Here is a 17061-nt window from a genome sequence, read left to right as displayed (position 1 = left end):
TCCTTGCCTATCTTCGGTGCCTGACTGCACCCTGCTGTCCGTAAGGTCCCTCAGGTATGTACTCGCTCCTCTACACATTTTGTAGTTGGTCGTGTGCGTTACTTCCCGGCCGCTCCTTGGGCCGTATTCGTGGTTTCCTTACTTATTTCCATTTTTCCTCCCCATGCTACAATTTTTTGTGTGTCTGGGTCAGTGCTTCTTGGTTATCCTGTTGGTGCTCCGGTGGGCCTCTGTCCATGTTCCACGTCCTGCTTTTGGGCTTCTCCGGTGTTACGTTTTGGTACCGAGTTCCTGCGATTTCTGTGTGGTGTTCTGCAGGCTTCGGGTTGTGCTGTCTGTGGAGGGGGTGTGGACTTTTCGGTCTGTCGCTTCTGCGTTCCTGGTTCCTTTTCTTGGAACCGGGTTTGCTGGGTTCGGGTCCTGGTTTCGGTTTTTTTGTTCCTTTTCCGGACCGGGTGTGTTTGCTTTCCTGCGGTTCTCGTCCTCGGTAGTTATCCTCTTGGATGCCTCGGGGATGCGTGTCTCATTCTTCCCTGCTGGAGATGGTTATGTTGCTCCTTTGGGTTGAGGGGTCGCTGTTTTTAGCTTCGCGTTTTGCGAATCTGAACACAGGTCCCAGGTTATTGGTCTCCCACCTGCGTGTTTCGTCTCGGGGGCAGTGTGTGGTTTTCCTATCATTGCGAAGGGTCCTCTGGTCTTTGATAGCGTTGGCTTGTCTTCCCTTCGGGGTTGTTCTGGGACCGTTGTCTCGGATTGTCCGGTCACCTCATGTTGGGTGGTGCTGACAGAGCCGCTCCTGCTTGCGTTCAGTGTTGCGGTTCCTTCTGCTCCATTCCAATTGCTGTCCTGGGCATTGTTCCCCTCTGGCTTGCTCTTGAGTTTTGGGGCCGTCCTGGTCATTGGCCTGGGTGATCTTTTTCTTCTCGTTTTGGTCTTTGTTTTGTCTCTGGTTTTGGTTGTTCAGTTAGGACGTGTGGTATCCGCCTCCCGGGTCCTTCCCTGTTTTACTTATCTTTGGGGAGGTAGCTCCGGGGAGCTGACGGGGCTCCCCCAAGAAAACCAGCGTTGAATGTAATGAAACACCATTTTCTGGGTGAGTCCCGGAGGCTCCCCGGCATCCCACCCTCCCGCCTGTCGGCGGCATTTTTCGCGTATTTGTCATCCAGCCTAAGAACTGCCAGTTGGATCGCCAGTGTTGAGGGTCTGGGGCTCCCCCTTCCCCCTCTCGGGGAGGGGGGGTTGCGCAAACGGTGGCGCGGCGACGTGATGACGTCATGCTAGTTTGATAATTTTGTTTGGGGAGTTTTGTCCACTCGTTCGGCTTTCAGTAGCAATAATTTCACCAGAATAGGGGTTTGTTTTGGGGCGCCTACCTTTCTGGGTGCCTGTCCCGGTTGATGGCAGACGTAGAATGCTTCCAATCACAAGGGGGTTTCTATAGGCCATTGCTCCTCGTGCCTCTCTGAGGGGGCCAGGTTCTGGCTCGTGATCCCCGGTAGGCAAAAAGTCCTAGCACTTTGACTGATGCCAGAAAGTTATACATATCCATTCAGCCTGGATAGCTCCGGGGAGCCTCCGGGACTCGCCCAGAAAATGGCGTTTCATTACATTCAACACTGGTTTTTGAGTCATAGAACTCAATCGAATTGACTGATGCCACAATCTAATACATACATATAAGCCTGGTAAGCTCCGGAGAGCCAGAGGGGCTCTCCACAGAAAATGTAGATTTCGTATAGGACTTGAGTGTTACCATCTTTCATTATTGCGATTTACAATTGAAGTTCCTGGGTTTTATTCCTGGGCGGGACAGAAATGGTTGCCATGTTTTCTTTCACTCACACAAAATTAACTACTACTGTCCATAGAGGACAGAACTTTCACAACAGATGTGACCTTTATGGAGTAATAGCAAGATAGCTTCAGGGAGCCACTGGTGGCACCCTGCAGAAAATTCCCTAAACATATGTCAGCAAAGGCAGTTTTAAATGAAATAACTAATATTTATTCATCGTTAGGTATTGAAAGTGTTTAGAAATTTTATCACAAAGTTGGTATATATGTATTGTATTTTGCTGTACCTGAAGATGTCTCTTGGCAGAGATGTGCAGACCTGCTGATTGAGTGTTGCAAGAAGGTCAACATGATCACTATCTTCGACATCAACTCCAATGAGGGCATGGACAAGTATATTCTGTATGCCCTGCTCACAGGTACCTATACTTACATAATATTTATTATATTAAATATAATTTTCTTTTATGGAATATATTGTGGTGATGTTGGATATCACCCCACCATTGTGGTGTGAGATGTTGGATATATTCACTTTAGTAATGGATGTGATAAATATACTGTGCTATGCAATGGGATAACATAAAGGGGTAAGTATTGGAAGATAGGTATACTGTGGCAGGGGGATGGATTTATACTGTAATAAGAAATGTAGGAAAGGTACACCGAGACAAGTGACAGTATAGATAAAATGTGGCAGCCAATAGCTATATCGTGGTATGATACAGGGGGATCAGTTGTTCTTCCTATACAACACCAGAGACTCTTTGTAAATTCATTTGAATCCCCGGTTTCATTACTTATGCACATTGTGATTCAGTGGTTTAAGGCGTGCACTTGGGAGTACTCATTGTGCAGGTTCAAATCCTCCTCATGGCTTCAATTGATTTTTTCAATATTTATTATTAAACTAGCATTACCCGGCCACGCGTTGCTGTGGCTCAGCAACGCATGTGCGGTGTGAGCCACAGCAACCTTCCCTGTTCCCCAGTCCTCCCCACCATTCTCCTCCCCCTCACCCGTCTCCTCGGCCTCCCAACCATTCCCCACTCTACCATCCCCTCTTCTTTCTCACCATGCCCCACTCCCCTGTCCCTTTGTCCTCCCCACCATTCTCCATTTCCCCATCCCCTCGTCCCCACCATCCCAAACTTCTCCGCCCCCTCATCATTCCCCACCATTACCCCCTCCCTTGTCTCCTTGTCCTCCCCACCATCTTTCACTTCCGTCCCCTCGTCATCCCCACCATTCCCCACTCCCTCGTTCGATGCCTTCCCAAATGGTCTGATGTTCCGATCAGAAAATTGGGATATCGAGTGATCTGATGTTCCCATCACTGAAATACTGTCTCCACTCGATTATCTGGACTATATGGGAAGGACCCCCAGCCGGATAATCACGTGTTCCGGATAATAGTACTTTACTTCCGGATAATTGAGTCCAAAAGTGACCATTTCCAACTATTTTTACACTACAAACAACATAATTTGAATTGCCTTGCCACATATAATTATTAAATATTCAACTAGAAACCTCAACTTACCTTGTTGTTGTTCGTCTTCTTGATTGATGCCACACATCTTGAAGTTAAGAATTCTTGACAATTTACGTAACCTATACTAACACAACACTAAAATTAACACTTAAAATTACTGTACAGTTCATTAAGCAAAGTTAGTTTTGACTGCCAGCTGCTGAAGCCTCACTGGGTGAGGCCTGTAAGGTCTTACTGGTTGAAGGCGCTTGACTTGCCTGTGGCGCCTCACTGGTTGAAGGCGTTTGGCTTGATTTTCGTACCATATAAGAATCAAGTTTAGATTGCCTTCTGTGCTCATTGGCCTGTTGTATGATCAGCGCTTTGGTTCGCCTCAGGTACTGATACATGTTTCCAACTTCTGGATGAGCACAACTGGATGAAAAATTTATTAATCCATCAACATAGGTCATGAGTAAACTGTATTTCATGGTCAATGGTGTTGGTTCTTCACTGCCTTCTTCATCCTCATCTTCCTCGACCTCACCAGTAACAGACTGGAGAATCTCATCTTCACTCATCACACCATATCCTGGGTCATTGGCATCTTTTTCAAGCCAATCAACCACATCATGTCTTTCTAAGTTTTTGCCGGCATTTCTGAACATTCCATGGATTTCATCTGTAAATCCTTCAAAATCAATTTCTTCATCCTCCTCATTGCTGACTGTAGACGTGTGGAGTTTTTTCCAGAAATTCTTCAAAGTCGATTCCTTTACTTCACTCCACACCTTGGCCCAGTTATAGATGGCTTCCTTGATTGTATAGTTCTTCAAATTTTCAATTTTTTTTTTTTAGCCCCTGTTATCCACACCGAATTAAAGATCTTCCGGAAGAGGTAAGACCACCAAAACTTCCTTGAGCATCTTTTTGGTGTACAACCTCTTCGTGGCACAGATAACTCCCTGATCCATAGGCTGGATGAGAGAGGTTGTATTAGGAGGAAGTGCCATACGTTATTTTGCCATCATCTGAGGTTAATGTGTCAATTCTGGGGTGGGCAGGTGCATTATCAAGCAGCAGCAAAGCCCGAACTTCAATTGGCCTTACTTTGAGTTTCTTTACTTGATAGTCACGAACTTCCCTGCAGAATACATCATGAAACCAGGAAAGAAAGATCTCCTGTGTAAACCATGCATTCTTTGAAGTATATTTCACTGGCAGTCTGTCCAAGCAATGTTACAAGGCTCTTGGTTTCTTTGATTTGCCAACAATTGCACGCGTAATTCTGTCTGTGCCATCAGCATTCACACACATCATGGCTGATAGCCTGTCTTTGTTAACCTTACGGCCTGGCACACAACCCTCACTCCTCATAGCTATAGTTATTTTCTGGTAAACTCCTCTAATACAGCCCAGTTTCATCTGCATTATAAATTTGATAAGAATATAAATTATTTGACAAAATGTATGTTTCTTAATTTATGTTTAATTGGTTCTACACTGCTAGTATCTGCACTCAATTTTTTACCGACAATTTTCCTCTTCACAATATTGTGCCTCCCTTTGAACCTTGCAACCCACCCTTCACTAGTTTGGAAATCCTCTATTCCAAGGCTTGCAGCAAACCTGCTTGCAGCATTTTGTATTTCTGGGCCGCGAATTGTCACGCCAGATGTGTGGTGCCGAGCAAAACATTTGTACACAGCCTCATCCAACTGTACATGCATAGAATTTTTCAAAGTTTTTCTACCACACCCTCTGCTAGTGCTTGCACCTTCACTCTCACTGGTTGAAATGTATTTCAGATATTTCTCTTTTTGTTTCCTTATATCAGAAACAGTACTAGTGCCTATATTAAATTCCTTGGCAACACTTGAAGTAGACCGGCCATTTTCACAAAGTTGTATAACACGTAGCTTGTCCTTAATTGTTAGGACAACCTTCTTCTTCTTGACACTCCAGAACGATTGATGCTGCTACCAGACATAGTCTTGGCCAAAAATGTGGAAAGTTACTATGAAAATAAAAAAGTTATTTAAAAAAATATTTCACTAATAGTGAGACACTGTGGTATAACACGAGGGACGAGAGCACATGGTTTGACCAGGGCTGGACAGGTCCACTTGGGGCTTGAAGGCATTTTGCATAGGCTGCCAGGAGGAAAAAAAATCACAATATTTTTTAAGGAAACTTCAGCCTTTGCAAATTGTTTTTAGGAAACTTGTATGGTATATTTTATTACATTATTACTAGTATTTCTTTTGTTTTTGGCTGTGATAAATTATTCTAAAACTAATGGTAATTCCTGTACTGTAGTGTATAGGCTGCTCCACATCCGCCTTATCCCCCCCTAGGTGGTCCCTCCCAACGCTTCACACTCTCGGGACACGACCCACCCACCCCACCCCCTCCAACACCATGTGGCTAGAGCCACAGTCGTATGGGATTAATACGGTACGGCCTGTGGCCTGGCTTTCGTATCCAGACAAATCACTGCTTGTCCGGCTGACTGTCCAGATAGCGCAACGTCAGCAGCAAGTTAACCAGCCCAGATTTTTTATCCAGTCGAACACCCAATTTTCTGGCTCCTATGGACATTTTTGCCGGATATTGAGAACTTTATCCGATCACGACTTTGGCCGTATAAGGGTGTTTTCCAGATATTCGAATCACAGATAATCGAGTGTCTACAGTATAAGAAAAACAGTTAAAAAATGAAATGAAAATATGAAAAAATACAAAAATAAACTAACGAAATGAATGGTATGGTAAACAACACAGCTCAATTCCAATGCAATTCACACAAAATAATAAATCTAAATGAAAATAAATCAAAATCTATGAAAATAAAATTTATCAATGCAATCAGAAACATTGAAATAGAATTGTAACATACAAAGTATAGCGTGCATGTTGCTATTATGTGCAACAGATGGCGCCATTTTTCAAAAACGCATGTTTTTACCTGTCATAGGGCTGGCATCTATACAGTAGGTATATAAAAAGATGCACCTATTCGAATGCAACGTTATCAAAATTTCAAAGCAATCGATGAAGAAATTTCGGAGGTTACAGGGTGTGTTGCTCTTACGTCCAACAGATGTCGCTGTTTAAAAAAAAAAAGTTTCTTGGGGGAGCCCCTATGGCTCCCCGGAGCTATCCATGGCCGATATGAATACCCTAACTATTTTGCATCAGTTGATGTGGGTGGAGTTCTAGGCCTACCGGGGACCACTAGCCAGAACCTGGCCCCCCTCAGAGAGGCACGGGGAGCAATGGCCCATAGAATGCACATGTGATTTGGAGCATTCTATATCTGCCATCTACCGGGACAGGCACCCAGAAAGGTAAGCGCCACAAAACAAACCCCTATTCTGGTTAACAACGAAAATCGACAAACGAGTGGACAGAACTCCCCAAGAAAAATGAACAAACAAGCATGACGTCACATGAGCCGCGCCGCATGTCTGCGCAGCTCCCCCTCCCCAGGAGGGGGAAGGGGGAGCCCCAGACCCCCGCACCGGTGCTCCCTGCCCCAGTTCCTTGGCTGATGGGATAGTGCATGGTCGTGTGGCTCCAGCTCCAGTCTTGTCTCAGTGCTGTGACTTGTTTTCAGTGCTGCTCTTACGGTGGTCGTGTGAGCTGGGAGTAGTTTTCTCAGGTACTCGGGCTGCATGTGCTTAGGGTCACCTTCCGTGAGTGCCCTGTAAGTACTGCCCTTGGGGCTTGGGGTTGCCTTCCTGAAGTCACCTTGGGTCTACCTCTGTTGGCTTTTCGCTGCTTGGCATATGGCCGCCCCGAGTGTTTGGGGGTTTTCCTCCCTTGTTTACCTTGGGGTAAGTGGTAGTTATAGCACTGGTGGGGCGCAGGGTACTGCATAGCTAGTTTTCACCTTTAACAACGGCTGGCTCTGTTCCCTCTGGGTACATCGTCCACGTGTGTGGTTTTTCTTTTAATTTTGTTTTTCCCTGGTAGGGGGTCTGCTTTTCCCTCTCCCCCCCTTATATTAGGGTTGTTTGTGTGGTGGCACCCCCTGTTTCGCCCTCACAGGTGGACACGTCGTCCCGTGGGTTCAGCTTTAGCAGTTTGCTTGGTAGTTTGGGGCGCCGGTTAGCAGTGCCCTGTCTGGGATAACCCTTAGCAGACCCAATCTAGGGGCCCTGGGAAACCCCATGGGGACTCTTGGGTCCGATAGTGGAGACCCTTGCGTCTCCACTCGCTTTGTGTGAGTTGAGGGTTGCTCTGTCCCTTTGTTTCAGGGTGACTCTCCTTGTTTTTGCCTCCGTCATGCTGCCTGTTGGCTCGGTGACAAATTCGACCCTGAGTCCTGCGAGCTTTGTTGCTTGTTCGTGACTCCATTCACCCAGTCTGCTGTTGAATTCCCTTGGGTGCAGGCAGCTTGCGCGTTGCAGGGTAGGTTGTTGCAACGCGCCCGGGTTGTCGCGCTCCGGATGCCCCGAGGCTGCCCCGCATTGTGTCGGGGACCCAGACTTGGGGATTTTGGTAGCTTTGGCCTTGGTTTCGTCCACGCCCCCTTGTTTTTCCCCTTCGGTGGTTCATTTTGTTCCCCCCCCCCCCCCTCCTGCTTCCGGCCCCTAAGCGTCTGAAGGTTTCGGGGTCAGGGCAGGGTTAGAGGTTTCAGAGACCTGGGCGGTTTCGGGGGTTGCCCCGTCTGGGGTAGCTGTGGAGGCATTCAAGTCTGTTCCTCCGGCTGATGCTCCAGGGTCTGACCAGTGGGACCCCTTCTCTTCCAGCTCTCTTGGCTGCCCCGGCTTTTTCTTGTGAGGCCGGGGCTTTGGAGGTCGACTCGGCCCCGGGGCCTGGAGTAGAGGCTCCTGGGGTTGGGGAGGAGCAGCCTTGGGGGCCTTGGGCTCCATTGGTCCCTGCCTGGATTTCCATCCTTCTGAGCGGGGCTTACTGTTGCAAGGAGTGGGGTTTTTCTTTTTCCCCCTCTGCGTACGATTTGGACTTGGGTTCTGCTCCTCCCTGGGTTCGGTTCCGTGTCCCTGTGGTTTCTTCGGTTCCGTCTTCCGGAGGTTTTCGACTACCCGCATCTCTTCGCCTGTGGTGCGATTGGCCTTTGCGGCTTACCTCCTGCGTAACCCGGAGTTTGCCTCCGTAATGGTTCCTTCTTCGTTCGGGTTTTTATCGTCTTGTCCTTACCGGGTGTGTTGTGAGGTTCCGGGTTCATCCTGGCTTGCAGACTGCTCCTTGTTTTCACTGGATGCTTGGGACTCATTCTGTCGAGCCCATGCGTTTGAGTGGCGCAAGGCGTTGACAGTGGTCCGGGTTTTCCTGGGGGAGGTTTTGCACATCTTAATGAGTGTCTTTTCGCTCCTGCCCTTCTACGGGATGTTGGTGCGTGGTGGCTCTTTGTGCAGGTTCCTTCCCTGTCGGCTGTACTTGTGGCGGTGGAATTGCACACTCATGGCTTTTTGGTTTCGGTCCTGCATTTCTTTTCCCTCCTGGATCTTTCTTCGGATTGGCTTGTGGAGGATGGAGAGGCGCTTGGGGACGTTTCTGGGTCTGGCACCTTGGTTTCTGCTGCTCGGGCATCGTCTGCCATGTTGAAGCTCTTTGCGCCGGTCCTGCGGGAGGCGTTGCTACAGTTTTGTTGTGGGGCGTCAGTGCTACCCCTTTCGTTGTCTCCCCTTCGGGTTATATCTGGCACCCCACGTGTTCGCAAGCCCAAAGCATTGCGTATTAGTGGCTTTAGGCAATGTATGTACTAGTTCTTTCTAGAAATCTAACATTCTGTTTGTAACTCATCTTGTGTGGTATGTACTTTTACCTGAATAAACATTATCAGTATCATCATTATCATCAGTTATCTGAGGTTCTGTAACAGTATAGGTTTATCAAATGTAGGACATTTACTTGGTAATATTTGTGTATCTTTTGTTAATCTACATAAATAAAAATGGAAATGTTCGTTTGTGCATAACCGCTAATCTCTGAAAGTTCTTCACTGATTGCTTTGAAATTTTCACACAATGTTCCATTCGCATCCGAGCAGATTTTTATAAACAGTGCTGCGCAATGGCTGAAGCCTCAAACAAGAGAGGGCAAAAAGGGGAAGACATCCTAAGAGCCAAGCAGATTCCACAGAGGAGGCAAGCACCGTCTGTCGACACCTGAGCTGGGAGGCATAAAACAGAGCCACCGCATCCCGCAAGATTGGTGCGAAAAGCTTCAGCAAGGCAGCCGATGAGCGAGCCGCCGAGGCCAAGGCGCCAGACCCAGGAACAGTCCCAAGCGCCCCCATATCCTCAGTGAGCCAGTCAGAAGACAGCTCCAGGAGAGAAAACAAGCGCAAGGCCGCAACCAAAAGGCCCTGAGCGCGCAAGTCCTCCGCCACCTGTGCCGCCGAAGGGGGGAGGGAACCTGCACATGGAGCTGAACAAAACCAACATTCCAGGAAAGGGCAGGAGCAAACAAGTACTCATTGAGGTGCTCAAGTTCGGCCCCCCCCCTCCCAGGAAAACCTGAAGCACCGTTGAAGCCTCCTGCCACTCAAGTGTGCGGGAACGGCAGGAGTAGTGCCAAGCCTCCAAGGCAAAGACAGGACAGTCCACCAGCCAGGATGACTCCGGAACCTCGTAAAGGAGCCAGAAAGGGAATGAAGTCCCAAACTTGAAAGCCGAAGGATCCATTGCCGAGGCATAATCTGGGTCACGCAGGAGGTTTGCCGCAAGGGCCGCCCACACAGCAGCAGGTTGACGCGATAAGCCAAAAACCTCCGGAAAGACAGACCCAAAGCACCCAGGGGAACATAGAACCGAACCAGGGAAGGGGCAGACACCAAATCCAACTTGTACGCTGAGGGGGGAAAAGAAAACCCCACTCCTTGTAACAGTAAGCCTTGCTCAGAGGGTAGAAAACCCCGCCTGGGCCCCGTCTCGGCCCCTCTGGACCTCAGGCAGGGTCCAGTGGGGCCCAAGACCCCCAAGTCAGCCCCTTCCCAGCCCCAGGGTCCTCTTCTGCAGGACCTGGGTTCGAGTCCTCCCCCCAAGCACCGACCCCACTAGACAAGGCCAGCGCAGCCCATCCCACAAGAATAGTCCTTATGGTCCCTTGGTGGCCGGCCCAGCTTTCTTTTTAGACGCTGCATGATAGGTGTCCTAACCCGGGGCATTTTCCCACAGCTCCACCTCTTTCGGCAGGTCGGACCAGTCCTGTACGTGACTGGTTCGGCCTTCTCCTTGGCTCTTCATGCCTGGTATTTTGATGCGGGTATCACCATCTCTGTGGTGATCAGGTGGCTTTGTTGATTGTGTCCCACCTGCGAGCTTCGTCTCGGCGACAGTATGACGTTCCTGGTGTTTCTATGCACTTTTTCTTGCTCTTCATAGGTTGTCTTCTCTTTCGCATCGAGTTGTCTTGTCTTTTCTTTGGTTTTCAGGACTACAGTTTTTTTTATGTTTCTTACTGTCGCCTCGTTTTGTGCGGTGCTGGCGGAGTCACTCCAGCTTGCGTTTGGGGTGGACGTCACATTTGCCCTAATTCGTACACTTTCTCGTGTTTTGTTTCACCTCCGGCCTGCTCATGCGTCGCCTGAGCCATCCTGGTCCTTGATCAGGGTGCCTTCTTATCTTCTCCTCAGTTTGTGGTAGCCCCTTTGGTTCAGGTTTCTGCTCTTTGGCACTGGTGGTAGGTTTGAACGTTTGGAGCCTTTCTCAGTCCTTCTGGCGACGGTCGAGACGGCTGCTTTCCAGAGGGGTTCTTGGGTTATTGATGCTTGATTGGTTCGACCGGGAGTGTGTCCTGTGTTGTCCGGTTGTGTTTTTTTTACGTTACCTACGTACCGTGTCTGGGGATGCGCTTTGGATTGATCCGGTTCCCCTTGTTTCCTGTTTCAGGGTTCGGGTCTCTCAGGTCATCCGCAGAGTTTTTAAGTCTTCCAGCCTGCGGTCTGTCCTTGCGCCCGTGCTGTTCGGACGTTTGCAGCTTTTGCTGCTGTGTTGGTGACGTCTAGGGCTCATTTTGGGCACAGTGATTTGAGGGTCGCACAGGTTCTTGGCCGCCCATTCTTTATGCGTCTGCTCCTGTGGGTTTCTTGTTGCCTTAGGTCGCAGGTTGCTGCCTGTTGTCTCGGCTTCGCGTTGCAGAGTTTGTGGCGGCCGCCTCCCGGGTCAGCCCTTTCTTTTCCTTCTCTTTGGGTATGAAGCTCCAGGGAGCCGTAGGGGCTCCCCACAGAAAACCAGCGTTGAATGTAATGAAACGCCATTTTCTGGGTGAGCCCCGGAGGCTCCCTGGCAACCCTCCCTCCCACTGGTCGGCGTTTTTTTCACGTTGGTTGAAGCTTAGCTTTCGAACTGAAGCTTGGCAGCCGGCGCAGTAGATCCGGCCCCCCTCCCCCTCTCGGGGCAGGGAGGGCTGTGCGGACGATCGGCGTTTCAGTAAAGTGTGATATTTGCTTGTTTGCTTGTTTCCTTGGGATTGTAGGGAGTTTCTACATCTCTGGTCGTTTTTTTGTTTTAGTTTTTACCATGTGGGGTTTGTTTTGTTATGCCTATCTTTCTGGGTGCCTAACCCCGGTCGATGGCAGATAAGGAAAACCCCAACCACATGGGGGTTTCCAGGGTCATTGCTCCCTGAAACCTCTCTGAAGGGGCCAGGTTCTGGCACTGGTCCCTGGTAGGTCTGAACTCCTTAGCTAATGTCCCGGTCTAATATGACATACATTAGCCCGATAAGCTCCAGGGAGCCTCCGGGGCTCACCCAAAAAATGATGTTTCATTACCTTCAACGCTGGTTTTTTATTTTTCCCAGGAAGGAATTTAGTCTGGAACCTTCCAGACCCTTGAATCATGCACAAAGCCACAGAGGCACATTTGGGCCCATTGGCTAGATAAGATCCAGTTGAAGTAGGATTGAAGGATAAATTGGATAAAAACATGCCAGAGGAAGGGTGGAACCGACGGACCCGAAGGGACATGGAACCGAACCCTGGGAGGGCCGACACTAAAAATCTACTCGTACTTAGAGGTGGGAAAAGAAAACCCCACTCCACGTAACAGGAAGCACCACTCGGAGGGTAGGAAAGCCCAGGAGGGATCCAATGGGGCCCAAGGCTCCCCAGTCAGCCTCCTCCCCAATCCCGAGAAGCTCCACATCAGGATCCGTGGCCGAATCGTCCCCCAAAGCCCCAGCCTCTAAAGAAAAAACTGGGGCAGTCGTAAAAACACTAAGGAAGGGGGCCCCACTGGTGAAACCCATACGCAACGGCTGGAGGGACTGACTCGAATTCCACCCCGGAAGGGGCATCCCCCCGAGACTGCCAGTCTCTCAAAACCAGGTGAACCCTGCCTCGAAGCCTTTAAACACTTGGAAGCCAGAAGCAGGAGGGGGGGACCAAAAAGCACCACAGCAGGGTAAGAACAAGAGGGAGCGGACCAAACCAAGTCCGAAACGACCCACACCCCCAAGTCCGGGTCTGGGGCTCCCCCTTACCCTATCCTGGGGAGGGGGGTTACGCAGACAGCGGCACGTTGGTAACGAGATGTCACACTCGTTTGATCGTTTTTCTTCATGGAGAGTTCTATCCTCTTGTTTGGCATTTGGTAGCATTTCTTCACCAGAATGGGGACGTGTTTTGGGGCGCTTATCTTTCTGGGTGCCCAATCTGGTCGATGGCAGATATTGCGCACTTCTAAACCATATTCAGGTATAAGGTGTGTCTATAGGCCATTGCTCCTCACGCCTCTCTGAGCAGGCCAGGCTGGCCTCTGAGGGGGCTGGGGACAATGAGCCAGGTTCTGGCTTGTTGTCCCCAGTAGGCCTAGAATTCCATGTACATTGACCAACCCGTTCTCGCAAATTTAATAAGTCAATATTGACTTATTAAATATGTGCATAGGTGACATACTTAACATAATAGATACCCTTAAAAAGATTCATAGAAAACACCGACCTTACCTAACCTTGTTAGTATCTTAAGATAAGCATCTTATTGCTTCGTAATTACAATTATTACCTAACCTATAATAGGTATAGGTTAAGTAATAATTGTAATTACGAAGCAATAAGATGCTTATCTTAAGATACTAACAAGGTTAGGTAAGGTCGGTGTTTTCTATGAATCTTTTTAAGGGTATCTATTATGTTTAGTATATCACCTATGCACGTAGTTAATAAGTCAATATTGACTTTACGAATTTGCGAGAACGGGTTGCAACCACATTGACTGATACCCAAAGCTTATACATTCGTATCAGCCGGATAGCTCCCGGGAGCCGAAGTGGCTCCCCCTAGAAAAGAGTGATAATAATTACATGATGGATGAGACAGCAGAAGTAATTTTAACTAAATAAACTTCAATTTTCTTCAAGTTTATACATAGCAGATATCAGCAGTTATGCAAGTTGACCAAGAATCAATATTGTTTGAAAATAGCAAGACATCAGTTGCAAGCACTAAGTATAGAGATACAAGAAGCTATGTAACAAATAAGGAGGGGAAATGGGGGGGGGGAGGCAAAGACAGAGGGAGAGGCAGAGACAACAGAAGCTTGGTGTAATGAGTGTAGCCATGATGGATAACATGTGCAGCGAGGGAAACAGAGATGAGTTAAATATTCATTTTTTCAGAGATAAGAAGCCTATGTATAAAAATACTTTAAGCTTGTATCAAGGGTCCAAAGGTCAAACTTCTAACATTCCCAAGGATGCAACCCCACAACAATTGCCTAACTTACTATTTACTGCTATGTGAACAGAAGCATTAGGTGAAAGGAAACATATCCAACCATTTCTGTCCCGCCTGGAATCCAAGAATGTGAGATAAGAATGTAGCCACTGTACTACAGGAGCTATAAATGTTTTATTAAGGTAATAAAATTAAGTCCAAACACACATAATAAATAGAAAGCAGATACATATTTTACATTAAGAATATCTTGAGATAGTTCCGAGGATCAATGTCCCCTGGGGCTCAGTCTCTGACTAGGGCATCTGATTGTTGGTCTTATCCATCAGGCTGTTAGGTCCTGCTGCTCTCAATCTGGTATATCATTCATAGCCCAGTTGATCAGGTATTCTTTGGCGGTGTTTATCAAGAGAGAGAGAGAGAAATGGTATTTAAGGTTAGGAAAAGGTTTTAAGTGTGAGTGTGACAGCATTACTGTACAGTACTTACAATCTGTGTATCCACAGGTGAGGAGCAGACATCACGGCTGGATCAGCTGGGTTTGGCACTGCTCTGGGACCGTCCAGACATAGCAGAGAGTCATATTTTTGCAGGTGAATTTTCCAGCCTAGTTGACATCCTCTCCCTCCCTGCCACCAAATTCTCCACTCCCCTGACCCTTTCCTTTTGCACACAGTGTTTACTCTCCCATACACTCTGCAGCCCCCATCTTCTCTTGCACTGTGTGCTCGCTCTGCTGCACTCCCTGCACCCCATCTTCTTTTGCACTGTGTGCTCACTCTACTGCACTCCCTACACGCCCATCTACTCTTGCACTCTGAGCTCACTCTGCTGCACTCCCTTCACCCCCATCTACTCTTGCACTGTGTGCTCACTCTGCTGCATTTCCTACACCCCCATCTACTCTTGCACTCTGAGCTCACTCTACTGGACACCCTGCACCCTTATCTACTTATGCACTGTAATTACCTAAGTGTAGTTACAGGATGAGAGCTATGCTCATGGTGTCCCGTCTTCCCAGTACTCTTTGTCGTATGACGCTTTGAAACTACTAACTGTTTTGGCCTCCACTCCCTTTTCACTTAACTTGTTCTAACTGTCTACCACTCTGTTTGCAAAAGAAAACTTTCTAATTTTTTTTTGGCACCGTTGTTTCCTTAGCTTGAATCTGTGTCCTCTTGTTTGTGATGTTGCTGGTTTCCAGAATTCCTCTTTATCAATATGGTCGATTACTGTTAGTATTTTGTAAGTGGAGACCATATCACTTTTTTCTTCTGTCTTCTTATTTTAGCATGTTTAAAGCCTCTAATCTCTCCTCATAACACTTGTTTTTCGGTTCCAGAAGCCATTTTGTAGCATGCCTTTGCACTTTTTCCAGTTTCTTTGTATTTCTTGAGATTCAGGTACCATACAACTGTTGCATATTCCAATTTTAATATTACAAAAGTCATGACCCGTTTCATTATTATTTCACCATTCATGTAATTAAAAGCAAGTCTGAAGTTGGAAAGCAACACATACGCTCCTTTCACGATGTTCTTTGTGGTCCTTGGGTGATAGTTTTCTACCTAGAACTACCCCTATATCTCCTTCTCTATCAGAATATTTTTCTGTGGGAGAGCCCCTACGGCTCTCTGGAGCTTATAGGACTAATGTAAGTTATATTAGACCGGGACATTAGCTATGGAGTTCAGACCTACCAGGGACCAGCGCCAGAACCTGGCCCCTTCCGAGAGGTTTCAGGGAGCAATGGACATGGAAAACTCCCTTGTAGTTGGGGTTTTTCCTTATCTGCCATCAACTGGGGTTAGGCACCCAGAAAGGTAGGCATAACAAAATAAACCCCACAAGGTAAGAAACTAAAACAAAAATCTGAACAGAGAGGTAGAAACTACCTACAGTCCCAAGGAAACAAGCAAACATCACACTTTACTACCGCGCCGTTCATCCTCGCAGTCCTCCCTGGCCCCCGACCTCACCACACTGGCTGCCTAGCACCAGTTCGTAAGCTAATTTCAACCGAGACAGACGCTTCAGACGCTGGCCTCAGTTTCCTAGGCAGTGTTTGCTTTCGTGGCGTTAACTGCTGTATTTTTTGTGTTGTGCGGTGGCCAGGTGTTCCTCATCAGTACCGGGGCTGCATGCACTTAGGGGCTTCCTTCCCTAAGTACCCTGTGAGTACTGCCCTTGCGTGACAGGGTTATCTTCCCTGGGGCGTTCTGGAACCATTCCCGTAGAGGTTCTTGCTGCTCGGCATTTGCCATAAAAATTTGTTTTTATTTTCATTTGCCTGGTGGGGGTCTGCCTAGTGTGGCTATAGTTCCACTGGTAGTGTTTGGTGGCCATCTGCTAGGCCCCCGTGATTGTACACATCGCAAGGGTTTTCAGTGTTGTCCTCTACCCTTTGTTAGTTTTGGGTTTTAACCGGTTAGCAACACCTTGCCCGGGCTTCACGTAGTTGTTAACCTACGGGCCCTAGAAAACCTTGTTGGGGCTCGGTGGACCATTGAATGTGTCTTCCAGGTTCCAACCCGTCTTGTACAGGTTCGTTGGCTGCTGTGCCCTTGTTTCCGGGTGACAATCGCCATTTTTACCTCCGTCATGTTGCCTGTTGGGTCACTAACACCTTGACCCAGAGTCTTGCGAGAGATATTCTCTGCTGTTCTCCAGTACTCTCCTGATGTTATTACTGTTCAGAGTACAGGCGGCATCCGTGTTGCAAGCTAGGTTAGGTTACTGCAACACGCTAGGTTGGTTCCCACTCGGATGCCCCGTGGCCGCCCCGTTTTGGTTAGGTGCTGTTAGCCCCATTTCCTCCCTGTTCCCGGCTCCGGACCGTCTGCGGGTTTCGGGGTGGGGGGCGGGGTTTAGTTTGGCCCGAGAGACTGGTGGTTTCGGGGGCTGCCCGTTTGGGTTGGGGACGGAGGTTTTGGAGCCTGTAACTCCTGCCAAGGCTTCTGGGCCTTACCAGCGGCCCTTTTCTGTGGGGAGCCCCTACGGCTCCCTGGAGCTTATCGAGCTAATGTATGTTATATTAGACCGGGACATTAGCTAAGGAGTTCAGACCTACCAGGGACCAGCGCCAGAACCTGGCCCCTTCAGAGAGGTTTCAGTTAGCAATGGCCCTGGAAAACCCCTTGTGG

General features: G+C 48.2%; 1 protein-coding gene across 1 annotated transcript in view; it reads left to right on the top strand.

Moving 5' to 3' along the window:
- LOC123754691 (transient receptor potential cation channel subfamily M member 4) overlaps positions 1–17061 on the top strand; it is a gene marked incomplete in the record, with an annotated part of 261293 nt that overhangs the window by 125111 nt on the left and 119121 nt on the right. Inside the window, 2 exon segments of the mRNA XM_069326277.1 lie at positions 2102–2213; positions 14425–14511. Coding sequence (XP_069182378.1) covers positions 2102–2213; positions 14425–14511 — 199 coding nt within the window.

Source organism: Procambarus clarkii, chromosome 18 (genome assembly GCF_040958095.1).
Source record: "Procambarus clarkii isolate CNS0578487 chromosome 18, FALCON_Pclarkii_2.0, whole genome shotgun sequence".
NCBI classification, from domain to species: Eukaryota; Metazoa; Arthropoda; class Malacostraca; order Decapoda; family Cambaridae; genus Procambarus; species Procambarus clarkii.
Note: the sequence above shows the minus strand (reverse complement) of the source record. Positions and strands in the feature narration are given on the sequence as shown.